The following is a 27980-nucleotide window of genomic DNA, read 5'->3' on the forward strand; positions in this document are numbered from 1 at the left end:
GCCCAGCACCCTTGAAAAGGCTGATGACTAGGGGAGACCCTGCTAGTGCCCCACTTTCCCGCAGGAAGCCAGGGAGCTGCGTGAAGCAGAGGTGGGGGCTGGCTTCATGGTTAGTGCTCTCGTTTCCAGTAAACACTCAGGAGAAGTTTCCTTACCAGAAGCCTGCCTGTCTGCCTGCTGACAGTGTGTTTCCACAGCTGGAACCTGGGGCTGCCGTCTGCCCTTAGTGTCAGCACAGGAGTTGGTAAGGCCTGTTTGCCATTAGTGAATTTGGAGCATGTAACAGGATGAGCGCATGTTTAGCAAAGCTGACAGGTAGGGTTTAAAGAAGTGAAAATACCTTCTTCCCCGAGGCCAGGTTTAAGAAAAGCAGGAGACACAAATGCCAGCTCCAGGGAGATGGTCTGCAGGCACCTGGCACCCATAGGGCTGCAGCCAAGATCTGAGACGCGAGTGTTCCATTTTGCAGACTGTACTACCCCCCACACACACACACACACACACGGCCCATGATAATCCTACCTGATGCAGAAGCAAATCAGTACCATGTTGGGGGTGAAATATTTGGAAAGTGCAGGGGGAAAAAAATTATATATGTGTGTGTATATATATATATATATATATATATATATATATATATATATGCAACATCTGCAGTCTCACCACTTAAAAATCAGTGCTTCCATTTCTTTGTATGTCCTTCATCTTTGTCTTTGTGCACATATATATATTTTTACCAAATTTACTGCATATCATATGGAAGTTTTACAGCCTAGACCTTTTCCCTAATAAGTCATGAGCATTTTCCCATGCTATTAAATCTTTTCTTAATATGATTTTTAATGAGTGCCTAATACTTCATGCCACAGATGTGCTGCAGTTTGCTTAATCAGTCCCTTCCATGGGACTTAAAATATTATTTGTTTTTTCTGTCACAGATGGTATGCAATGAATATTCTTTAACAATGTATTAGTTAATTCATTCATCATTTAAACACTAAATATATTGATTTTAGAGGGAGAGTGAGAGAAAGAGAGAAATATCAATGATGAGAATCATTGATCAGCTGCCTCCTGCAAGTCCCACACTGGGGTTTGAGCCCACAACCCGGGCTCATGTCCTGACTGGGAATCAAACCGTGACCTCCTGGTTCATAAGTCAACACTCAACCACTGAGCCACACCAGCCGGGCATTTAAGCACTTTTTATATATTTTATTGATTTTTTACAGAGAGGAGGAGAGAGATAGAGAGCTAGAAATGTCGATGAGAGAGAAACATCGACCAGCTGCCTCTTGCACACCCCCTACCGGGGATGTGCCCGCAACCAATGTACATGCCCTTGACCGGAATCGAACCTGGGACCTTTCAGTCTGCAGACCGATGCTCTACCACTGAGCCAAACCAGTTTCGGCTGGCTTAAGCACTTTTTAAATGTAGAAGCCCTTTCACTGGATTTGGATTTAGAGATAGAGGGAGATCCACTGCTTTTAAAAGATCCAAGCTCACCCCCTCCCTGGTAAGTGATGAACTAAACAGCCAATAATAATGTCTGGGGTAGTACTACACAGAGAGGATTCTGAGTTCCTCCACGGGATGGGAAAATAACTCCCAAGAATATTAGAATTCGGAAGAAAATGGAAAATTGTATATGCTTGGTAAATAATTTAGATCTATGCTGAGATGTGCCGGTTAGGGTTTTGTGCTGTCGTCTTGTTGGTCTGGGGATTGTGGAGCCTGTGCCCTGTGGGGTCCCAGACCAAGGCTCAGGGACCCAGGCCACCATGACCCCCATGGGGCTTGTCTACCCTCTCAAGAGAATACATGAAATTGTGAAGAGTTAGCAAGCAAAAGAACAAAATGAGTTCTAGCCCCAAATGGAACATTAAGGTTTTATTTCTAATATGGCCAAGAAAATGCATGCAAGCTCTAAGCATCAACAAGAGAGGCATACATAAACATACAGATGTGCCTTGAGTGCAAGGAATAATTTTAAAGTCAAATAAACCTAGAAGTCTCAGTCACAGTATTCCTGCCTCCCAAGAGATACAGCTTAGCACTGCCCGGTATGTTGATCAAAATTGCACAGGAAAGAAGTTTAGGGGCATTTATTTAAAAAGCCAGGAACCCAAAAGGTGGACAGAAGCAGAATTTTCTCCTCGTGCCTCTGGAAGACAGTAGGGCAGTGTCAGATGTGTCAGGAGGATTAAAGATTAGAAAACAGTAAGGAAGGAAGACTCACCAGCAGGTGAACCTGCTCTTGATAGTTGGCTCAGGAGCCATAGGGCTTTCTGGATGGTGGTGGCTGTCGTTTACAGTATTAAACATTCCGCAGTGACTCCCCACTCCTGGTTTCTGCTTACCACAGGGGAGCCCGGGACGGGAGAGGTATGAAATGCATCAGCCAGGACTGGCCCTGCCTTGCTCCACTCACCCACTGTGCCCCCGGCCTTCCTCAGGGGCTCAGCTCAGTGCCTGGCTCTCGGCAATGCTGCAAAGGGCAAGCAGTTTCCACGCACTGCTCGTCGCCAGACCTCATCCATCATGTTGCCACATAACGCACTGAACTGTGGCATTTCTTTGAGGGAATGTGTAGGAAGATGACAAAGCAGGAAAGCAGGTGGGAAGGTGAGAAAAAAGAAAAGGGGTGAGTGAGGGCAGGCTAGGTTGCTGCAGGAAGAGTTTCCTAGCTTGCTCCCCTGCTGGGCCTGCCAACACTTCCAGGTCAACCTAGCAGAGCAAGGAGCAAAGGTTTTCACCATCCCTGCACCCTGGCCACTCTCTAGGAAAATCGCCTGCCCCAATGTAAACTCATAGTGCAAACTTGAGCCAAAAGTAAGGTTCTAAAATGCGAAGCTAAAAGCTCAGGTGTCAATCCGCAAATAAAATATGAGTAGGCTTCCTGAGGCAAACTACAAAGGTTGGGCTTCAAGATAAATATATTCAAACACCCACAGTAAAGTGGAAGGTGTTCTAATCACTCAGCCTCAAAAGTCTTCCCAGCTCTGCTGGGGCCTCCTCTCCATGGGTCCGCCAGCTTCACCTCCCTGCCCACCGGGCCCAGGGGGACACCAAGATTGGAGATCAGAAACCAGCCCCGCCACTCACCCTGGCACCAGACACTGTGTTTGTTTGCAGTCACCTGTAGCAGCATTGTAATCAAACCTCCAAGAAAGTTGATGTCCTCACACTTAAATCTTATTTAGGACATCACCACGAAACCTCAGAACTTCAGCAAACCACACCTCGGTGTAAGTCCCCTCCCTGTGTTCCTAATTCACACAGAGGAAAAGTAAAACTGAAGAAAAGTTGTTCTCAAAAGCAAAAGGCCTGCATGTCTTCTGTTCTTTCTAGAGCAAGCATGTCAAACTCTCCTGTCAGATCCAGAATTACTGACATTCACCATGGGTCAGTTTTGAAAGTAAACACTGCGAATAAGATTTCCCCTGAAGTAGGAAAGATAATAGGAGAGAATGGATGCCAAGTGTCAGGAAAAAAACATTAATTTTATCATTGCTTTTGTTCTTTTTTTTATACTATACTTTTCTAAATAAACCAATGTTTCTATGAAAATTGAAGCTTTTGTGTGTTCAGCCCACATAAACTTAAACCTTGTTTATTTGGCCCGTGTTAGCCTTTGAGTTGGACATGCTTGTTCTAGATCACGTGTGTCAAACACAAGGCCCGCGGGCCAAATGCATCCCGCCAGGCCTTGCAATGTGGCCCGCACCGCGCTGTCATCACTGCACTCCGCTGCGTTTCCATCACAATGACAGTTTATGACTGTTCAGTAAACCATTCGGCCCGCGATTTAGGCTGGATTTTAGGTTTTGGCCCCTTCTCTGATTGAGTTCGACACCCCTGTTCTAGATAAACTATAGGGTTTTCCTGAAGAAATGGGTCTGCAGTTCTGAGCTGTGTCAGTGTCAGAGCCAGGGCGGCCGCGCTCTGCCTGGGCCGCGGCTATGTGGACATATGAGAGTCCTTAGCCATCTCCGGAAGTCCTGCTCCGGAATGCTGCAGGCTCCCATGGGAAGACTGACCAGTGTTGGTACGATTAATAGCTACTTCCAGATTTCTGTCCCTTTGATTATTTGTTATCAAGAAGATTCTACATGCCTCAGACTTCCCGACCCTGGCACTGGCCTCCCGGAGGAGATTTGTGGCTGTGATGCCCAGCATCGCTGTTGTGTCTCTTATGTCAGCTTCCCCATCATGAGATTATAGAGTGGCTTTCTTTGGGCAATTTCCAGGCTGTTTAGTGTGTGCTGATGAGCACTTATGTTTATGAGACTTTCAGAATCTAATTTTCACAGGCAATTTCTTTGCATGCCAGCTTTGAGAGTGATGGCTTGAAACTGAGAGGAAGGTCTACCGGTGCAGGCTGTGTGAACCCCCCGAATTGGGTAGGTGTAACCCCCCACTCCCTGGCTACACTCACACACACATGCCCAGGAACATGGGCACAGTGGGTCTCCCAGCCGGGAGCTGACATATTGTTCCTGGCTATTTTATATAACAATATTCAAATTGTCCCCCTTGGTAAGAACAGAATAACTGTTGGCCTGGTTATGTTGAATAAATGGCTTTAGTCAACAGGTCGAATTCAGCTAACTGCACCATTCATTAAAAATTCTAAGTAATTAGATTTTTTATTGATAATTCCACTTCCCATCTATCATGTCCTCCTTTTTGCCTGCAATGCAAATTCCACCCGTTTTGAAGCCCAGCTCAATTCCTATTTCTTGGGGCCTTATTCTAAGATCAGCCCAAACAATTACCATCGCCTCATTTTCCCACAGTATTCTTTATCATTGCAGACATTCTGAACAGCCCAGTTATGATGGGTCTATCTTCAGCTCAGACCTAAGAGCCCTGGGGAGGTGTTGTGTATGTGTGCCTTACAGAATCTCTCACAGTGATAAGCCTATGCAGATGGGTACACTTTCAACACATTAGCTTGATGATGAATTGACATTGAATTTCTAGCAGCTTCAAATAGCTCTGCGAGTATGTTTGGCCTGGTTAGGTAAGTGATGTAAACACTCCCATATATGATCTGCAGGGGATCTTGAAGATAAGCATATTTCATCCCAGTTCACTTTAAGTCACGTGCATTTATCCTGTAGATTATGAAAGTTAGAATAGAGGTGATAGAGGTCACCTCATCCAACTTCCTTATTTTACAGATTTTAATTTGATGTATGTGTTCTTGACTAATTGTTATGTACTTGTGAGTCTTACATTTTCAAAGGCAATACTTCTCAAACTTCACTAAGGAACAGAATCAGAGAGCTTCTTAAAACACAGATAGCTGGGCTCCACCCTCGAGTTTAAGATTGGGAAGGTCTGGCTACTAAGCCCCCAGAGGACACGGGTGCTACCGGTCTGTGGGCCGCACATGGAGTAACTGCTGGCCACTCTCCATCCCAGTCCAGGGGAGGTGCTGCTCTGGGCGTCTATAGCACCTGAGGCCAACCCTGTCACAGCTTTTATCTCACTGTATTTTAACCTTTTTTACATGCCTACCTGTCCTCTAGACTTTTATATTCTCTGAGAGCAGCAACTGCTATTAATCACTTTGGAATTTTGTTGTCTAGCCTATTCCATAGTAGGTGCTCAATAAATATTTAATGAATGAATAGTGGTGGAGCTGAATAAATTCTAACCAGATCATACTGAACTAAGACCTTATTCAGTCTCAATGATGAACTTTGTTGCTACTTAACCCAAGGAGAAAAATATGCAATTACTAATTTTAAGGCCCCGGCTCATAAGAAATCGTATTCATTTGGAGAGTATGCATGACTGATGCGAGCCACTCCTAACTATTAAATATATCCATCCAAGTCCACGTAGACATAGGGAGCACATCCAGTCACAGCCCAGTCACTGTCCTCATGGGGCAACAGCCCACGGAAGAGGCAGCATACGACCGAAAAGGAAACTCCACAAAGATTGGCTTCAGTTCTCTCCATAAGGAAGAAGCTTTGGGTGGGGTCAGGGACTTGAACAAAGTAAAAAAGCTGTGACTCCCTCAGACACCTGCAGTAAAGACTAGTAGCTCCTGAGTCTGACCGCCTGGGCCCCTTCTTGGAACCACCACATTTTAGGTACGTTAGCTTAGGAAGCTTCTTGATGCCTCAATTTTTTCATTTGTAAAATATGCATACAAGTACCAGGACGTGGTATCTACCAAACACTCAGTAAGCCTATCTATTAGTATGATCATTGTTATCATTAGTCATACTATTTTATGCTTAGGACCTCAAATTCCTCATCCATCAGGCACCCTGTATCGGCAATCCAGAACACACAGTTCTTGAGACATTGATCATGCACAGCATCTGCAAGAAGGCAGTAAGGAGAGAGAATTGGATTTCTTTGTTGGGAAGGGGAGAATATTTAATATTTACTGAGATCTCATAGCATTCCCAGCAAACCTTGTGAAATTTGACGTTACTTTACTAATAATTAAATGCCTCTCTTTCTTATTTATCAGACTACATCTCATCTATCCTCATGACCCAGTTTACCACTACAAAGGTCAAAAAGACCCTAAATTTTAATATTACTATTAGTAATGTGAACTCTGCAGGTGAAAATTATGATAGTGGGTGCTGTGTAGCAGAGAAAAATAAGAAACATCATACTGAGAAATGGACTGGGAAAATAACATGCCAAGAGCACCGTAATACAATTAATCTTCACCAGCAATAGAGTCAGTATCATATAAGATAAATCAAACCGACTAATTCTGGATGCACATAAATACATTTAAAAGTATTTCACTTTATTTTCTTCTGTTTGCTGCTTCATTTTTATTGGTAGAGGAGATTTTTCATGTCAGCACTTTTGCAGGCTATGAACGGAATGGACTTGCATAGATACGGCGGTATGGGTGACATTTCTACACAATGGTGAGAAACACACACATGTTTTTAAGATCAAGTGTATTTTTTCTTTGGGTAACATCTACGGCTTATAATACAACTAAACATAAAATACTACAACCTACACTTTAAATCATGAATGGAGTTACTGGGATACAAAGGAATTTTTTTTTTAATTCTAAGGTGGATTTTATATAGCACGGCTATCACAGAACTATGCCAAAAGAAAGTCATTTAATTGACAGCTTGAGACCACAGTTTAAGTGTGGTGAGAATGGTGCTACCCATTATTAAGTTATGATCCAGGCAGCAGTGATGCTCTTAATATTGAATGGGAAACATCACCAAATTGAAATTACTCATCAAAGTCTTTGTTCTCTGATTAAAAGTATATATGGGAATCATCCCACTTTTCAAATAAGGAGCTAAACAATAGTAGTATATAATACACATGTGTGTACACATATACATACATGTACTAGTATATGTATCTGTCATATATGCATATGTGGGAGGAGAGGTATATATGAAATACAGGGTGAGGAAAAAGTAAGTTTACAGTTGTGAGTATGCAAAACAGTTTATTCTTATATTATTACTTATTGATTATTGTATTTCTTTCCATACAAACAACTGTAAACTATTTAAAAGGTAAATATTTAAATAGTAATAGTACTTATATCAGGGTAGTAGAATTTCAGTTATTTTTTACTTTATTTTTATATCCTGTAAAATTTTCCACATTGAGAATATATATATGTGTATATATATATATATGTATATATATATGTATGTATGTATATATATGTATATATGTATATATGTATATATATATATATATATATATATATATATATATATATATATATAATTTGCAATGAGAAAACCAAGAAAGGTTATTACTAAGAATTAAAGTTAACTATAAAGAATTGTCTTAAATTTTGGAAAAGGAAGGAAAGGGAAAAGTTTATAAGCTTATATTATGGTTTTCTAAAAAGTTAATATTAAATTAAACACATATTGAAAGCATTAATAATAGATACAAATTTAAAATGAACATTTTACCTTCTTTAATCTAAGATAGTAAAGAAATTATTTTACTTTAATATGACATAATTATAAATGCATTTTAGGGACCAAAATGATGTAAAATACCCAAAGTGATTGCACTGTTTTTCACTAGCCACTGTATATATTCCTTACCAAGTTTTAAAAAATATATATTTTTATTGATTTCAGAGAGGAAGGAAGAGGGAGAGAGAGATAGAAACATCAATGATGAAAGGGAATTATTGATTGGCTGCCTCCTGCACGCCCCCCACTGGAGGTTGAGCCCGAACCCAGGCATGTGCCCCTGACCGGAATCGAACCTGGGACCCCTCAGCCTACAGGCTGATGTTCTATCCACCTAGCCAAACCGGCGAGGGTCTTACCAACTTTTAATAAATCACTACAGGCCAAGAATACTGACCAAATCTCTGAGGCCAGTCTGTTTTACCTATGAAACTTATCCTCTATGTGTAGTAACAGAGTCACTTGATATAATTCAATAAATATTCCCAAAGAATTACTGTTCTTTCAGAAAGTATCAGTTGCAGATTGAGCCTGTGCAGGAGAGTGTGCTAGGTGCTGAGGACATTGTTCCTGTGAAGAGGAATGATAGGGGCAGAGCCATCACATACAGTCCAGGCAGGGGCACTGATGAATGTGACAGGAACAGCAGGTTGCACCAGGCAGGACAGGGAGAAGCAGAAGAGGGAATGCAAAGTGACTCCCAGCCCAGATGTCCTGAGGCTGCCTTGTATTTCCTGCTGCCTTTCCAAGGCCTCACAGCCTATATTTCTGAAATATCGGGGCCAGTGCTTCTCATTCTTTATGATCTTTGATTATGGTATCATTATTCTGCTAGTCATCCAGACTTCTCTAAATTTTTTTTTAATTCACTGTCCTTTTTTCCATCTACTTCACACACAGAGAATTGGTCTATTATTCCTTTAGAATGGCTTCTGTACCCCCTTGTACTTCCCTTCCCCTCAATGGTTCAGTCTTATTACCACATGGGCCCTCTGCCCGAGCCTCTTCACCTGCTCAGTCAGTCCTGCACCCTGCACGTGGCCCACCCTTGGTCTTTGGAGTGCTGCGTTGACCTTGGCTTTCCTCCCCGACACCTTCCCAACCAGGAGAGCAGTGTGCTGCATCTTCCTCATTGTCCTAGCACTCTGCCCTGGAATCCCTTCCCTGTTGGAAAGACCATGATTACAAGTCACATTTGTACGAAGAAAGACTGTCACCACCTAATAGCAGCAGAGCTGGCCCCATCCCCACCAACACTGTTCCACAGCCAGGCCCCTCCTGGCTGCCTGCCTTGCTCCCTTTTGCATTCATAACTGTGCAAACTGCTCACCGGTCCTGCCTGAACCCCTGCTGGCTTCTCAGTGGTCAGAACAGGAGGGGATTTGGTCCCAGTGCTCACTCGGCACTTTGAATTTGACAAGGATTGATTATAGGTACCCAGAGTGCAGTCAAGAGAGGTGACCTAGCACAGGAAAGAATCTGTATCAAGAAAGCATTGGTTAAGCATTGATCTGCTTCTTACTAGTTTGTGACCTTCAGCATCAGTATGTCTCAATTTCCTCATCTGTAAGATGGGAAAGCAGTAATACTGACCTCATAGAGCTCTGGTGAGGATTAAATGAGTTCATAATTGTTAAGTTCTTCTAATACTACTTGTGCAGGATAAGCACTACATAAGATTTATTCAATAAATATAACGAAGGATGCTCTGAAAGGAAGGCAGCCAGGAGAAGGGATGCATCTGGGATCTCTGGCCCCTAAACCACACCCGTTTCTTGAAAGGCTTATTTTTTATGACCTGTAACTATTTCAACCTGTGCAATTGGAAATCTTAGAAAACACAGTGTTTGGAATGATCTAAAAATATATGCTGCATGGCCAGCAGCTGAACCCCAACGAGGTGGGACATCTCAGCGTGTAGAATGTGGTTGTGTTGAGATGAGTTGCTGAATCTTGGCGGAGGGCAGGAGTCCCACACGTCCACTTTCAAATGGTCTCTCTGATGTGGAAGCCTGTTGGGCCTCTTGCCTCCCTCATGCAGGCCCTAAGCATCAAAGGCTTCTGGGGAAAGGGCTCAGATGGGTGGTAGTTCACAACCCTCTGCATTGGTGGTATCACACTTCAGCCACTAGTTCTAGTGGGGCCTTGGGAGTTCTTACCCACAGAATAGTCCTGAGATCCAGTTTGCACTTGGGGATTGGTGAATACTTACTTTCCCTGAAACCATAAAAATTTTTGAAACTTACTCATCCCTCATTCTCATCAACCCTTTTCTCATTCATCTGCATTTTTATTGTTCTTCTCCTTCTACCTCCTCTTCCCTTTCTAATTTTATTTTTGGCATTGAAATCTGGGATAAGTACATATTGTCTGTACCACGATAGCTGCTTTACTCTGAAAGGAAACTCCAACTTAGGAAAGAGGGAACAGAGCAGGCATGGAATTTTAGAGCAAAAAGGCAGTGTAGATCATCTGTTTCTACAAATAAAAATAGGGAAACGAGATTATAGCAAATCAGTGGCATTAAAACCATTCGACTGATTTAAGTCCATCATTTCTTCACTATTTCAAGACATTTTTTGTGGGTCACTCCTTCATTTATCAGCCACTGGGCAACTGCTACATTCTAGTCACCGGCTCTGGAAGAGGAGTGTGAGAGATATTGCTATTTTTTTCCTTCCCAACCACACTTCTAATCTTATGAACAATGGCTTAGTGGAGATTGGCATATCACTTGGTGGACTGCTTTTGGTATCTTGACCCCCCAAAAAAATGAATAAAGGATATTGAAATAACTGATTGGCATGATGACTGTGGCTACAATGCCCCTGCTTTGTGGACTTTACTATTTCAGAGCAGAATTTAGAAGCAAACAGCAAAATGGGGCTGTGGAACAAGGAAAGCAGAGGAAGAATGAGAAGAGCCGTGTGATGGTGTTGGCAGAGTGGGAGGTGAGCTGGTGAACCTCGCCATGCAGATTCCAACAACTGTCCCACTCACCTTGCACTAGTAGCTATAGCCCTTGGAGACCCGCAGAGGAAGTCACCTTGTAGTGTCCTTATTTACTGTGTATGTGGAGTGGAGTGTCGCTCAGTGTGTTATTCAATGAAGTAGTCAGCTACACTTTATGCTTACATGTAGCTCTTTAAAATGACATCTGTATGTCATTGGCTTCTTATTTCTTTTTAAATTACAAGGATAGCAGTACAACAGTGTTGCCACAGAACATGTAGAAAATAGAAAATATGCCCTATTTGAATACTACCACAGTTAGTGTGTATATTTTTGCATACATATTTTATACTAGAGGCCCGGTGTACGAATTTTGTGCACAGGTAGGATCTGTAGGCCTGGCTGGTGATCAATAGGGCCAATAGGGGAATTCTGGCTGCCCCTTGGTGATCAGTGCACATCATAGTGAGTGATCAAACTCCCAGTCTCCCTTTTGAACTCCCGAGGGGACATTCTACATATTAGTAGATGCTTATATATATTTAGATGATTGCAGTTGAAGTTTAATACTTAATTTTTACATGGATTCTGTACCCCAAGTATGTATTATACAGCTGTTATGTATCCAGTCAGTCCAATATTGGTAATAATGATGCCACAATATATTCATAGATGCTTACAATTTTCAAAAGCACCATCTCACATTTGACATTTGATCCTCACAATTGCCCTGGGTAGTAGACAGGAATAGGTTATATGCATGTCTTACATAAGTGGGATTTAAGAGATGTCCTACCTGAAGTTATCAAACACATAAAGAACAGTAACAGAATCAGAACACAGTTCCACTTGGCCATGCTGCTTCACCTTGTCAGGTATTGTGACTGTCCTAAAAAACATTGCTGGTTTTATTGAAAAGAACAAACTCCAGTGAAAGTCAGTTCTGTCTAACCATGTACATGATAAACTGCTACATGAGTGACAAAGAAAATGTGCTGGGATAAGTAAACCTTGCAAGCAGCTTGGAATAAATGCCTCTGAGAGATATGGGGCTTGTACTGTGTGTAATTAAGAAGGAGAGGGCTTGTCCAAGGTCAACCAGTTCCTAGCAAAAGAGCCACAGCTAAAGTCTGCCTCTCCTATCCCCTCTCACTTTGAATTTGAACTGGGCAGTGATCGGTTCAAACAGAAAAGCCTAATGGTCAGATGGTGATAAGACAGTTAAAAAGTTAAGTGTGATGATAGTTCAACCCATGGGGAAAAAAAATTCTGATAAAAGGGAAAAGAGAAGAAAAGATGGCGAGTGAACTTGGGCAAGTTAGAGCGTAAGAAGCAGAAAACTACCTCTCCATGTATGCTGGGCCAGCAGAGGGAGTGAAAAAGCCAGTGAAAGCTAAAATATTAGGAAGAAAAAGACCAGGACATCTAATGTAACAGAAGCAAGTGATGCAGATGGTTTAAGAGGTGCTGATGCAAATGATGTCAAGTATCACATGGTAAGAAGGCTGAGAAAATACAGAAGTCACAGAAACTCTTTCAAAAGATAGTTTCATGGAGTAACTGATGAGAAAGCTGAGATTCCAAGTGATGAGGCAGTAGACACAGTGGGCAGATACCACATATTCAAGAAGCTTCGCAGTAGATAGCAAACTGCACCAAAGTTAAGGAGGCCACCGGAATAATGAAATGAAGGGAATAATGAGTGGATTTCATAAAATCGGAAAATCATTATTCTTGGTTCTTGGGGGCTCAGGTGGGTAGAGAGAGACAAAAACAAAACAACAACGAAGTACAATTCTAGCTCAGTAAGTTATTGAAAAAAGAGGGTTTTTCTAAAAGAATCATTTCTCAAAGTAATTGATAAGGACACTTTCCAGGGGAAATTTCTGATTTCAAGTCGCTAACTTTTTAAGAAGTCTATATTTAAAAAAAAAATGGCCATGAAATCTAGTTTCTAGTTATTAAAAACCTCTACCAGCCCTTTAATGATTTCTTCTAGTTGTCACAGAAATTACAGTCAAAGGTAAGAGAGAAGACTTATTAGATAATCTTGTTCGTTCTTCTTCCCAGTGCAGAGTTGTTGCCTATCATGCATTTCTAGTCTGGAGTGCTCCTCACTCTGTAAGTGAATGATATTTTTACCACTTTCCTTAGAATAGTATTTCATAATCCTATTGACCACATTGTAAGGAAACTCCTGATACCCCAACCCCAAAGTTCTTTCCCTCTGTGTATTTTCACACCATTAACAATTTGTTCTTAGGAACCTTCCTTACCTCCCAGGCCCTTCCACTCTTATCCATGTCCAGTTTTCAGTTTCTACGCATCTGGAACCTTTTCTCAAACATCTAGTAGATATATCATTCTTCGGGGCATATTCGATCTATTAGAAAAGGATTTTAATGTGATAAATAAAAAAGAATCTTCATAATTTTTTTTATTTCTAATAAGGAAACTTTCCCATGCTCATGTTCTGTCCACTTTCTCAAGATTTGGGGTGGGAGGAAGTAATAAGGACAGTGAAGTTTTAAAGAAAGGGTCAAGCCTTGCTAACTCATGATCCAATGTCCCAGGAAAATGTGTTGCCCAAATACTAACTAGATAAGTTAGAACATCCTATGTAGAGAACATAAAACTCTTAAGATAGCACTTAAGAATCAAACCATGTTTATTCCAGAGTGAAATATGAAGCATAAACTGGTTGTGTCATCTGATGTCCTTGAGAATGTGCTACCTTAGTGTTTACTATTATGGTGCATCTGTCCCTACTATGAGGGGTTTTAGCAACTGTCCATTTGAGGTTTTATCATGTGCTACCAGACATTTTTCTTCTCTAATGACCTTTTACTAGTATGTTCCACTGGCTACAGTCTTTCCTTAGCTCATTCCCCCAAACTTTCTGACCTCTGTCCTCATGGGCACTTTCTGACTTCTGTCCTCATGGGCACATAACCAGCCTCAGGCCCCAGTGGGTACCCTCTAGGCAACCAAAACCTTCCTTGTGACCTGTTACAGCACTGACTCCCCCGTATTACCTATCTTCACCTTTCACTCAGACTTGATCACTCAGTCTTCAGCAGCTAAGTGTGACCTTTAGAGAAGCCTCCAACATGCTCAACAAATGTTGCTTTAGTAACTGCAATTTTTTTACCTTCTTTCCTGGTAATTTATGATTATCCCTGATTTACAAAGTATTAGATCATAAATTAAAGTCAGATCATAGATCTATTTTTATTGGCATGCACTGAGGGTTATTTTTTTCCTTCTCTTTTTTATTTGAATGCCTGCAGATGGGACTGTGTTCTTTATATGCTCAACATTTTTCCCAACAACCTTCTGTATTCTTTAACCTGGCCAATTTTGTTAATTTGTAGTAACTAGCTAAATATCCTATAGCCAGTTTCAGTCCTGGTAACACCTGCCAAACCATTTGCTCAGACTTCCTAAGTTGTCCTTTGTTCCTACCTACCTATCCTGTGTCCTCTGGCAGATTCCCTACTATCTATTAGAATATTATCCTTTACTCTTTGCTCAATATACTAATTCCTCTTTGAGACCTATGTATCAGAAAGAAATTTTCCTCCAACAGCATCAACTACCCTAATGATTCTACCGCCCCATATATGCAGGTCTTTGATAATTAAACTTGACTTTCTTTTAAATCACTCTCCATTTTGAGTCCTAATACCAAGTCTGAAAAGATGAGGTAAATTTTTCTTTTCTGATTTTAAATAAAAAAGGCTATAGAAAGAACTATAAATAGCCAAGCCTCAATATTGCATGTGTTATTGGTTTGTTGTACAATTCTTCATTTTTAGTTTCCAAATAAAAGAATTGCTCAACATTTTCTTTATCTACTGTTTGCAGTTGTGTATAAGGATATATTCCTACTCAACTTAAACACTCCTAACAACTCTATCTCACTTTCCCAAAAGACCCTATTTACACACACACACACACACACACACACACACACACACTTTACTAGCATAGAATTATAAATCATCCTGTGTATGTTTTTTTTAGAAAATTTGTCATTTTTTTTATTTTTTTAAAATATATATATTTTATTGATTTTTTACAGAGAGGAAGGGAGAGATATAGAGAGCTAGAAACGTCGATGAGAGAGAAACATCGACCAGCTGCCTCTTGCACACCCCCTACCGGGGATGTGCCCACAGCCAATGTACATGCCCTTGACCAGAATCGAATCTGGGACCTTTCAGTCCGCAGACTGACGCTCTACTACTGAGCCAAACCGGCTTCGGTAGAAAATTTGTCATATTTTAAATAAAACTTATTAAAGTAGCTACAGTCAAATATCAGTTTTGGTAACAGTTAAATCAGAACATGGACAAAAACCTAAGATAATTTGCACAAAATTGCCATTTTTTCAGAGAATTACTTGGGAGCTATAGCCAGGAGCCTAAGTTTTAGAATTATTTTCTACCACTGGGCAAATAGAGCAATTACTTATAAAAAATTGATCTACAGTTATAAATGCAAGTGATGACCTCCTTTTTTAGAGTTTATGGAACCTGGTGCTTTTATTGAAATGCACAGAATCTACATAAATATCTATTTTTATTTTATTTTATAGGAAATCAATGTGTTGACAGTCGCATTGGTCAACCAAGACCGAGAGAACAACATTGAGAAGAGAACTCAAGGCTTAAAATCAGAGAAAGAAGCTCTACTAATTGGTAAGGATGTTCTGTTTTCCTCATCTGTTCTTTTAAATAGTTCTTAGGTAATTCAATATTTAAGCAATTCACCTATAACATGTTAACAATTTAAGAGGGCTTGTCTTCTGGGTAGTGGGGAGGTTTATTCATCAAGATTACATTACATACATTTCAAGTTAGAAATGTACAAATCAATGGGGGTTTTATTCCTTCTGTAACCATGTATATTAGTTGTGTGTCCAACATAAAACTGTATACAGGAAGACAGATTAATATGCATCCCACGTGTTATAAATCTGATTTTCAAAATTGGGACACATTGCTTCTAACTACAATAGAAGCCAGGTTGTGTCCAGTCCAAAAGTACCAAACCAAGCCAGATTCCTCAAGAGAGGCCACGTCCTGAGGCCAGTCCTATAATACTGATATGGGGGACAAACTAACTTTCCTCTGTCTGCAAGGCTCTTCTGGATGGTCTAATAACCAAATAGGCATGAGGCATATTAGCAAGAGAAATAATCAAATTTAATTCATACATGTGAATGGGAACCCTACTTACGTGGGAGAATCAGAGACCCCACATATAGAAGAGATTGACATGGGAAGGGATTGAGGCATATAAGACATCCTGAGCTAGAGATGTGGAAATATGTCTTGAGGGATTCAAAGGGTCATTGCAGAATGATAGAAAGAGCAGATGTTTAGTGAATAACAGTTTGCCCTGCCATGAAGGCGGGTTGAAAGGTTATCACTGAAAATCTCTTATGGGTAAGTTCTCCAATTCTAATTCTTCTAGGCACGGAAGGGTTGGGGACAGAGTTTCTTCAGAGCCTGTGGCCAAAATTGCCTTTAGCTCAAAACAATCTGCATAGCACAGAAGCACATCTTAAGGTGACTTTTGTCTGAAACATCTTGGAAGCCTGACACTGCAGAAGTTGGGTTGCTAGATTGTTCTAGATGTCGTTGAACCAGACTTAGAGTTGAGAAAAGCTCAGTTCAGGTAAACAGTTATGTCTCATTTCAGGAGGCAGTGATGCAAGTAAGCTCCCAAGGGTAAGCCTGTGGTGCAAGCATTCAGATATTTAGTAAGAGGCCTCTCTATGGAAACAAAAGAAAAACAGAGTTTCATGTTTAGAGCAGACTATAATCTTATTTTCTGAGTCCTGAAGGCAAGGTGATCAAGATTTCTAGTTGTCTGTTTCGAATCATCTTCATATGGCATGAGGGTAGGAGTGACAGTCTGATAGATTTCCCTGGTCTGAAGTTGGGTTGTCTATGGTGACCTTTCTGTAGCAGGAACAAAGATTGTACATAGAAGAGTTGTTGTGATTTCTCTGAAGTCTATGTCAACTTGTCCCACCTTAGCTTGCCTGGTCTTGACAAGCAGGCAGTTTTAGTCTACGATGATTCTGAGTCAATGGATGGGAAAATAAAGATGTTCATTTGGAGGACTGTAGCCAGATATTTAAGAAAAATATAAAAATTTAAGACCCCGTTTAGATTATAGGCAGAAAAAAAATTAACTGAAAAGACAATAAACAGCACTAGAACCTAATATCCACAGAGGTATATTATAGTTTCTATTGGAATAATTTTCTCTCTAAAATGGCCCTCATTTTTTGTCAAAAATGGAAATGAATTTATTTGCAAAGTAAGTCTAGTTTCAATAAACTTGGCCTGATTTAAGTCCACCAAGAATAGCAATCAACCATATAGACTCTTAAATTGGCTTTGCTGGACTTTTTTGGAAAGAATCTTCAGATTGAATTTTAAAGTCCTCTCAAAGCTAAGAAGCCAAGCTTCATACTAGCCATCAGACTTTGCCTACAATAACTCTAGGTTAATTCCTTTTTTCTCAGGGTTCCCAAAATATCCTGAGTTTCTTTCTTGCATCTCCCAGCAAGCAACTTTCATTCCTTATCTGGAAAGACTATGGTGAATCACGGTTAGCAAGGTACCAGACTGTTTTTCAAGCTGGTACCTTTTTTTATTCACTTTTTTATTGGCTTTCAAAGTCAGTCTTAAAGCTTTCTAGTCATATATGAGCTTAGGCATTTCTCTCTCAAATTTGGCATTCCAAAGAAAGCCCCATAATATATCTAGCTTCCAGTTGTGCCCTGTTATAAAGAGAACAGATTCCTATTAAACATATGCAATATATATATCCATGAAAATAAAATTACTCAATTATTGAGTTTGTAAAGTCTGGAGGGATCATTTAGAGAAAAAAAAAAATAACAAAGGGGTAAGCAGAAAAAAATTGTTACCTGGAAAATAAGATTTTAAAAACTAGCAATATTTCAAGTAAAATGTCTAAAATTATGACCCTTCTTATCTGTCCATTCCATCCTGTGTAATTAAATGTGGTTTGCCTGATTCTAGTTTTCACATTAATTCTATCAACCTTTCCTGAATATTGAAGGTGATATGGCCAGTGATAATTCCAAGAAGTTTACAAGATTGTCCATCAGAGCTCACATGTTTTACTCTGTGAAGTGGGGTGCTCCACTCACTAGAGATTTTGAAAGGTACATCCCAAGTGGGAAAACACATTTTCTAATTGTTTAATAGTTTATTTGCCACTGTGAGGACATTAGCCTTGTGGCAAAGGAAAGCTTCAGCTCATCTAGGAAAACATTCACACAACAAGAATATACTGTTAACCCAGATGAAGTGGCAATTGAACGAAGTCCAGCCCAAATGAATTACAGTGGATGAAGGAATGTAAAAACTGGAAAAAATGCAGGGAGCTGGGAAGAATCATGCAGCTGTCCTGGCTTTCTGTAGCCCCAAGTATTAATGTCATTTCCAGTCACAAATCTTAATTTCTATGATGCAGGAGCAGAGTGTTGCCATGTTACAAGGACATTAGGATAGCAAAAGTCTGCCAAGAAGAGGTCATTTATGCAAAAATATAATGGCCTTCATTCATGTGTGCCACAATCTGATACTGAGGTTCAGCTGTGTAGCATGTCCCTCAATTTTGATAATGAATATTTTGTGTCAGGACATTTCAGATTTTCAGCAATTTTACAAGTATTTTTAGAACATTTATAACATAAACTTATATAATAAATACAACATAAAGAAGTCTCAATGTTATTTTTTTTTTATTTGACAATGCTTCTCATGTAATTTCAACACACCAAAATAAGCCTAAATTGTTTAGCATTTCTCTTTGATAAGAAGAGAAAACAGACTTTTTTGAAGTGTCCCAGGGGCCCTTCTGGAACACCTCAAAGTCATTCTTCAGTCAATACTGTTATTTATAATTTAAATTTGGGGAAGTTTGTCAAAATATATAAAGAGGTTTGGACATTTGACTAAATAAAATCATAAGTCATTATGAAGTGATGCTTACTTATCCATTTGACCAAAGTGGCAATGAAAATTTTTGAAGAAATTTGCATAATTGTTAGCAAAACTTAGTTATTACTACTGAGGAGATTCAATTTTCTTAATAATCAAGGACCTAATTGAGACAATAGAAACAAAAATTATTGTGATAAAGCACAGGATCGTGGCTTTGTGTTTTCATGGTATCAGCAGCAGACCAATAGTCTTTTTCCCAGAGAACCAGACTCTGATTTTGTATCACATTATTTGTGATATTTTAATGTATTTACTTGATTAAATTTCAATCTTATTCAGCTTCACCACACATAAAATTTCCTTTTTCAACATTCTTTTTTTATTAACTTTCTAAAACTTTCTGTGTCCCTTTTATACACGCACATACATTCAGCAATAACCAGGACAAAATTCACTTCCCTTAACAAAAACACATCTTCATATCTCATTCCATTTTCTAAAAGCCAAAACATAACACCATTTCTCTTGTATACAGTTCTTTTTCCTATTATTTTTAATTTCTGTTGCCTTAATTACATATATCAGAATTCATAACCTTAAAAAATTTAGTTTCTAGTGAAAACTAAGAAGTAAATAATTGTGTATTATCTGTCATACCAGTATTTTTTTTAAGTTTATACATTTATAAACACATTTAAAAATTTTTAAAAATATGTTTCCTCATAGCACACTTTTTAATGTGGCACAAGACATGATTGCTAATGGACCTGGTATTGGAGAAAAGCATGGGTGGTCTTTCCCTGTTACTGATGGGAGTGTGGTTCTTGATGTGCTGCTGGAATAAGCTTTCTGGAGGCTCTTACAGGAGGGTGAGATATGGTAGAAAGCTTTATTTTTTCAAAATTACATTCCTTGCTATCTAAAGTTGATGCCCTTGCAGTGGTAACGCCTATTCTACCCAATGACCTTTTCTCAGGCGTGACTAACAAAGAAGTACCTTCCTTATGTCACCCCAACTTTACGGGGCATGTGTCTATCTCCCCTCCATTGGATTCCTGGAATATGTAGAGTTGTAGTGTCCTGGTGAAGCTGCCCAAATGACATGCCTATAACACTTGGTCTTCTCTTTGCTCCTTTTATGTTATTAATAACTAGGTAATTATAATGATATCAGATCCAAATATCTTTAGTTCCTCTATAATAAACAGAAAGTAGATAAATCTATGTTCAGTATTAATGATTCATTATTCTATTTTATTTGAAAATGATCTAGACCAGTGGTCTGCAAACTCATTAGTCAACAGAGCCAAATATCAACAGTACAACGATTGAAATTTCTTTTGAGAGCTAAATTTTTTAGACTTAAACTTCTTCTAATGCCACTTGTTCAAAATAGACGTGTCCAGGCCTTGGTATTTTGTGGAAGGGCCACACTCAAGGGACTAAAGAGCTGCATGTGGCCAACCATGAGTCTAGACTAGGGGTGTTGAACTCAATCAGAGAAGGGGCCAAAATCTAAAATCCAGCCTAAATCGCGGGCCGAATGGTTTACTGAACAGTCATAAACTGTCATTGTGATGGAAACGCAGCGGAGTGCAGTGATGACAGCGCGGTGCGGGCCACATTGCAAGGCCTGGCGGGACGGATTTGGCCCGCGGGCCTTGTGTTTGACACATGTGGTCTAGACAGTCAATTAATATCCATCATTTAATTTTGCTAGCAAAACTTTATAGTTTCAGTTACCAAAGAGATTTAGGAAACAACTTTTAACAATATAATTATTGTTGAAGAGTTCACCTAAAAACTTTTTATCCTATTTACATTTATTTAATTTACTTGATCCTAACAATTAAGATTAGATTACTTGTGAAAACTTCATCAAACCAAGTTTTTTGCTGATAAATCTTGCAACAGATATATCATCAACTTATTTAATAAACCCAGGTAGAACAAAAGTAGTATTTAATGCTGATGATTCTAGAGATATGCCTATTCATACAAACTAAAATAAAAAACCAACTTTAATATCAAATATTTTTCCAGATCACATGATTCTGAAAAGCACTTGCATTAGTTTCTATTATATTTTTGAGAATTTTCATATAAATGCTTGTTTAAGCCAATATAATAGAGCTCTTTTTAAAATAAAACAATACCATGCAGAGATAGAAAATACTATAATACACATTAACACACAGATACACAGATCTTTGAACTATAAAACAAATGTCACTAATTTAGAAAAAAAACAGTTTGTGTAAATTAAATTGAACTGCTCAGATGACTGTTTTTGTTTTTGTTTTCTTTTAATAAGAACTAGAGGCACGATGCATGAAATTCATGCATGGGGCAGGGGGGAAGGGCATCTCCTCAGCCCAGCCTGCACCCTATCCAATCCAGGACCTCTTGGGGAATGTTGGATATCTCACTCACAATCCTGGACTGCTGGCTCCTAACTGCTCACCTGCCTGCCTGCCTGGTCACCCCTAACTTCCTCTGCCCCCCACACTGTCTTGATTGCCCCTCACTGCTTCTGTATGCTGGTCTGACTGCCCCTAACTGCCCCCCCACCCCACCCCTCCCCCGTTACCTTGCTCACCCCTAACTGGCTCCCTGCTGGCCTGGTCACTCCTTATTGCCCCACTTGCTGGCCTAGTCACTGCCAACTGCCCCCCCTCTGCTGGCTTAGTCATGCCCAACTGCCCCCACCTCCACCAGCCTAGTTGCCCCTAACTGACCCCCTGCCAGCCTAATTACCCCCAACCGCCCCCCTTGTCAGCCTGGTCGCCCCTAACTGCCCCCCTCTGCTGGCCTGGTCACTCTTACTGCCCCTGCCACCAGCCTGGTCACACCCAACTGCCTCCCCCCCCCCCCCCCCCCCCCCCCCCCCCCCCGCAAGCCTAGTTGCCCTTAACTGCCCCACCCCTGTCAGCCTGGTCACCCCATGCAGCCTACTTGGTTAGTCATTTGGTCATCCCTCACTAACCCCTGTGCTGGCCTGATTGTAGCAGCCATTTTGTGAGGGGGTGAGGATTAATTTGCATATCATCTCTTTATTATATTACCTCCCTGAAATTAGCATTTTAAAAGATGGCCCTGATAAGAGTTCTTGGAGGAGACTATGTATTTACATCTCAAAGGTACAAGGAAAGAAATGCAAGCACCTCCTAGAAGGACTTTGGTTTCATAAAGCCAATGTTTATAAGACTTTTGAGATGAATAGGGTAGATTTGGGAAATAAAAAAGGAATTGGTAGGTTTTGAGTTGTTTCTAGAGACACAACTCTGGCCCTGTAAAGACTTCATTTGTAAAAAATAAAAAGGACAGTTGTTTTATAATACCTGAAGAAATGGGTTGCCACCTAAGTGTTGGCAGAGGACTGATAAATTTTTGGAAGCTCTTTTCCCCTAAATAGATTTCTTATCAGGCCCTGACATTAGTTTCCAATTTGGACAAATTTCTAATCAGAAAGTTGGTAAATTCTTTCAAATATATTGTCAGGTTTCAGTTGGGGCAGATAGTAAATATTTCTAGCATTATTAAACAAGTCCTTGGACCCAAGAGAGAGCAAAGGTTACTACCTTCTAGAGCCTTCCTTCTGATAGCCAAAAGAAAGTACTGATGGCCGTCATGTCCCAGTTCTTCAATGAGACACAATGTCGTTTTCCATAATACAATCAAGTAAAAGAGATGCAATCAACCAAAGTTGGCATAACTTTTTATTGATTTCAGAGAGGAAGGGAGAAGGAAGATATAGAAACATTAATGATGAGAGGGAATCATTGATTGGCTGCCTCCTGCATGCCTCCTATTGGGGATCCAGTCTGCACGTGCCCTGACCAGGAATTGAACTATCCTAGTTCATGGGTCAGAACTCAACCACTGAGCCATACCTGCCAGGAGATATAACCTTTTTTAAAAAAAACATAAAGCCTGTTTTAACATTTTATAATCGGTACTAGGTTTGTGTTCACAGTGTTTCAAAAGAAAGGCCAAATTCAAGAGATCAGAGTTTTGGAGCAAGGAAAGGTTTATTGATTGCAAAAGCCTAGCTCAAGAAGATGGAAGAACAAATTCATCCTTTTTTGTTTTAATATATTTTTATTGATTTCAGAGAGGAAGGAAGAGGGAGAGAGTTAGAAACATCCATGATGAGAGAGAATCATTGATTGGCTGCCTCCTGCAAGTCCCCCATTTCCGGTTGAGCCCACAACCTGGGCATGTGCCCTTGACCGGAATGAACCTGGGACCTTTCAGTTCGCAGGCCGATGCTCTATCCACTGAGCGAAATCGACTAAGGCAAATAAGAAAGCTAAAAATTCAGGCATCTTATGTATCAGAGGAAGGGAGGATGGGTGAGGAAGAGGTAAGTGGGGACTGTAGAAAGCCAGGAGCTGAAGAAAAGCACAAAACTTCTAAATCCCTTTGTTCTTGGTCAGTCTATTGACACCTGCTGATCTGAGTTGGTTCTGGAGTTATGTTTCCAAACTCTTCCCTGACAAAGGGGCTGCTCTAGTTAATTAGCATACATATAGCAGGAGCTATTAGCATACTTGAAGGCCAGAGGGAGGAAGCATTTCACTCTGTTACAATTTCAGTTTTCACAATCTTCTCCTTTCATGTCCATATTCTTTTAATCTAATTGAGTCAGGACTTCACCAATGGGTTTTGGTACTACAGTTCAGGAATTCCCCTATAAAGGCTTTCTGGAAATTTCTCTTTTCAACCTCCTGATCATTTTGCCCATTCCTGAGTAAAAAGGCTTTGAATCCCCAGCAAGGAGTCATGCTTTGGGACCAGACCGTGGACCTGGTATCATTTAACCAGCCTGACGGTTGCCCACAGAGACTGCTGGTCAGGTTTCTCATTGCAATCTCTTCCTCAGAAGTCTTTTCAATTTCTCCACTCCAAGCAGACTTGTTTGGAGCCTTTTCATTAAGGTGACCAACTGGGGATCACCTTGGCCCACTCAGCCTTTAGTAGTGCTGAGCTAAAATCTTTGTCAACTTCATCAAAGTTCACCTTATTTAGCTCCCCCTTTTTTTTGTTCCTAATGGCACATTCCTCAGAATAGCTATCGTCATTTTAGTTTCATTTCCTTGAAGCAGTCTGATAGCCATAAGTGGAGTTCAGCACACATTTCTGTCTGGCTAGCTTTTGTTATCAGAGAAAAGCATCCATGGGTAGTCTTTCTCCACTGATAGTGGGAGTGGGGTTCTTGGGGTACTGCTGGAATGAGCATTTCTGGAGGCACCCACAGGCAGAAAGTTTTATTTCTGTGGAATTATATTCCTGGGTTTTCAAAGCCCCATTTTCCTTAGTCCAGTTATAGACGTGTAGCTGGGGCTTCTGCCGCCCTGTGACAGACGCCCCAGGAACCCCTCACCTGCAGCAGCCTCATGGGGAAGTGTGGGGTTCCAGGCACAGAACAACTATTCAGGGAGGAACCAACTCCTCTATCCCTAAGGTTTTTCTGGCTGGTCTAATAATCAAATAGACATGAGACACATTAACAAGAGAAAGTAACAAAGAGACAAAAAAATTTTTTTTTCCCTTTTACTTTCATTCATTAGCATTCATTTCATGCTGAATTCATTCAGGCCATAAGTTATTGTTTCTGCAGTGTCTTCTGGGATCTTTTTCTTCTGTGCCACTCCTCTTCTGGTTTAGGAACAACCTGCTCTTTTTCAGTGAGAGTCCTTTCACTGCGGCAGGGAGAACTCCTGTGTCCACCCCTGGGCTCTGCAAGTTCTACGTCACATCTCAGGAGCTTTGTTCACCTAGATGTGCTCCAAGACCAGAGACTCTACACCTAAACCTATAAACTCTGCAATGCTCTCTGCATTAAAAAATTAATAATAAATTATATATATATACACACACACTTGATTTTTTACAGAGATAAAGGGAGAGGGATAGAGAGTTAGAAACATCAATGAGAGAGAAACATCAATCAGCTGCCTCCTGCACATCCGCCACTGGGGATGTGCCTGCAACCAAGGTACTTGCCCCTGACTGGAATTGAACCTGGAACCCCTCAGTCCTCAGGCTGATGCTCTATCCACTGAGCCAAACCAATTTAGGTACTCTCTGCATTTTTAAGACTCTCTGCATCTTTTTGGGCCACCAACCCTGTGTCCAGCCCCGCTGTTTTGCCTGGGCACATCTACCAACTCCACCATTGTAAGGATGGAATGGCACAGATCATTTCTGTATAGTGACAGCCTTCAGTGTCTTTGTGGATATGCATACCCATGAAGGCCTGTGCAGTTTCATGCGTGTTCTTAAAGTGAACACAGATTTGAACCTGCTGATTTGTATGACTGTGTGTTTTTGGGAAGGGGGGGAGTCAAGTGAATAGCAACCTATTTCAGCCCATTTAAGGGAAGAGAAAGTAACCAAATTTAATACATATGTATGTGTGGGAATCTTTCATATATGAGAGAATCAGAGACCCTACCTGCAGGAGAGATTCAGAGATAGAAAGAGGGGTTCAGGTATATAAGACATTCTGAGCTAGGGACGACGTAATGCACCTTGGAGTCTTCAAAGGGTCATTGCAGGATAAGAAGAGCAGATGTTTAGTAAATAAAAGTTTACCCTGCCATGTAAATGGGTTGAAAAGATTATGGCTGATAATCTCTTATAAGCAAAGACTATAATTCAGATTCTTCTAAGTAGTTGGGGCAGAAGTTTCTCCTGAGCCTGTGGCTGATGTTGTCTTTAGGTCAAAACAATCTGAATAGCACAGAAGCACATCTTGTGGTGACTTGTTCGGGACTCCACACTGACCACATATGGACATCAATACCAATGCTAGGCTGCTCCAATGCAGTCTAATCCTGGCTTCTCAGCCTGCCCATTGGATCCGTTAGTCCAAATAAGTAAAATAAGCTGCCTATTAAGGAAGAGAAAAGAAGAAGGGCGTTGCTTTTCCCCTAAAAATGTTCAGTCAGAGGGCATTTGAGATCTTGCTCCCTAGCATATGTCATCAGTTTAGGTCAAATAAGCTCTTATAAAGATTCTCTTAAAAAAATAAATAAAATAGAAATTAAAAAAAACAAAAACACATTCAGTTGCCCCGCCAAATACAACTATTTTTTTTTTTTCTTTGTCTGGACCAGAGACAAAGCTCTAAAAGCTCTCTTTTGATAGTCATCAGCAGCAGGTCCAGCAGTGGTGCTTCTCACAAAGAGGAGTCCTTGCTGAGGCCATGTGGAGATATGCCTGAAACCCACCTTAGAAGCCACTGGGTTTAAGACTCGCCCACATCCTCAAATCCAGAGAAGAAGCAGTTGCCATTCTCACTCCTGGAGACACAGCATTGATTCCAGCTGCACCTTGGCACTGGGCCCAGTGCGGGCTCCTTCTTGGCATAGTTACGAGTGAAGAATGAGACTGCTATCCATGTGAGACACATTGTTCTTCTCTTGGTCGTTATCTGGCAGAAGGAGCACCTGGTTGCATTTTCAAATTGCTACATACACTCACCTCAAAATGACAGGTACACCAGGGCTTGAGAAGCTGGCATGGGAGGAATAAATTCAGGAGACAGTCCAAACTTCATCCATCATATATAGATTTTTCAACTACAGGGTTATTGAATATGACATCAACTTAGAGATACTCCAAGGAAAACCAATTATTTTTCTCTCTGATGATATACAGCTGTAATAACATGCCGTGCACCGGTTTCATAAGACATGCTGATGTGCTATCAGCTTCCAAGAACCCAAAATGAACCCATATGGATTTAGCAACTGGATTTTTCTTCTATTGGAAAACATATCAAACTCTGACAACTGTTTCCCTTTTGCTCAGTGTGACTTTCCCCCCATGATGCTTTTAGGGTCAGAGCAAAGCCCATAGTGACCAGCAGTGCACTTTCCCTCTTGGTTTAAGTATGAATAATACAGACCACTTGAAGGTTCAAAAAAACGAGAATGGGCCTCTATTTTCTTTATTTCATTTCCCGCTTCTCACTTCAGATAGCTTCTCCTTTTATGTTCTACTCGGAGAACAGTTTATTTATATTGTCTTCTAAGTAGTCCCTCTGCTAAATGACTTTGGCCATTCATACTTTGCAGATACCTGAATGTTAGACAATAAAGACCACTCCTACAGGTTCTATGATCTAGATAAGAACTCTGATAGGGACAGAATGACAAAATATGAGTCTCAAGTCTAGTCCTAGTTAAAGGGAGGAGTTTCTAGTGCTGGAGCTACTTTATTTCCCCAACAAATATTTATAATAGAATTTTTGGGAGTTTCCTGCATGTCTGATATGTCTGTAGTCAGGAATACTCTTAGCAATTTCCCTGGAACTTCCCTTAGAATAATTGCACCACATAGACGACAGTGGGCCTACTCTAAGTCAGGCTGGAAGGCCAGGAGCACAACAAAAATCTGCGCTCAATTGGAAATACTTATTGGTAAACTCTTCATTACATCTGGATGCCTATGGTATATGCTATATGTGAATATATATATTCAGATAATTTAATACCCTTTTGATACAGAAAAATGTTATATAAAAAATGCAGTGGCACAAATTTTGATTGCCTTAATTGCCTATAAGGTAAAGAGAGAGAGAGAAAAATATGCAATTAAAATGGCTTCCATCTATAGAGAACATACATACAACTGAGGCTTGTCCACGCCAGAGACAGGTAGCTCTATTGGAGGAGCATCATCTCTTACATACACAAAAATGTTGTAGGTTCAATTCCCATTCAGAGTACATGCCTAGTTACAGGTTCAATCCCTGCAAGTTGGGGTATATATGAGAGGCAGATCAATATTCCCTTTTCTTCCCTTCCATTCCCCCCCGCCCCCTAGAAATCAGTAAAAAGAAATATTATATATCCTCCAGTGAGAATTTAAAAAACTACGGCTAGAACTTCCCAACAACAGTCAGTTATTAGTGATGATCTGTGACACTAATTTATCTGGGCAAAAGTATGTATTCTTTCTAGACATTCTCATGACCGTTTTTATAAATTGGAGTCTTTAAGGAAATAAACTAGGTACATATCACAGAAGATCAGTGAGATTTCATTGGTGA

General features: G+C 40.4%; 1 protein-coding gene and 1 pseudogene across 2 annotated transcripts in view; one reads left to right on the top strand and one right to left on the bottom strand.

The window, feature by feature from the left end:
* ENOX1 (ecto-NOX disulfide-thiol exchanger 1) overlaps positions 1-27980 on the top strand; it is a 552525-nt gene that overhangs the window by 507810 nt on the left and 16735 nt on the right. For both annotated transcript variants that reach the window (XM_045588672.1, XM_036457780.2), the window contains one exon: positions 15520-15622. In XM_045588672.1, the coding sequence (XP_045444628.1) occupies positions 15520-15622 (103 nt within the window). The remainder of the gene's footprint in view (positions 1-15519; positions 15623-27980) is intronic.
* On the bottom strand, positions 24513-26293 carry LOC118728502 (annotated as a pseudogene).

The sequence above is a fragment of the Pipistrellus kuhlii genome, unplaced genomic scaffold, assembly GCF_014108245.1.
Source record: "Pipistrellus kuhlii isolate mPipKuh1 unplaced genomic scaffold, mPipKuh1.p scaffold_m20_p_3, whole genome shotgun sequence".
NCBI classification, from domain to species: Eukaryota; Metazoa; Chordata; class Mammalia; order Chiroptera; family Vespertilionidae; genus Pipistrellus; species Pipistrellus kuhlii.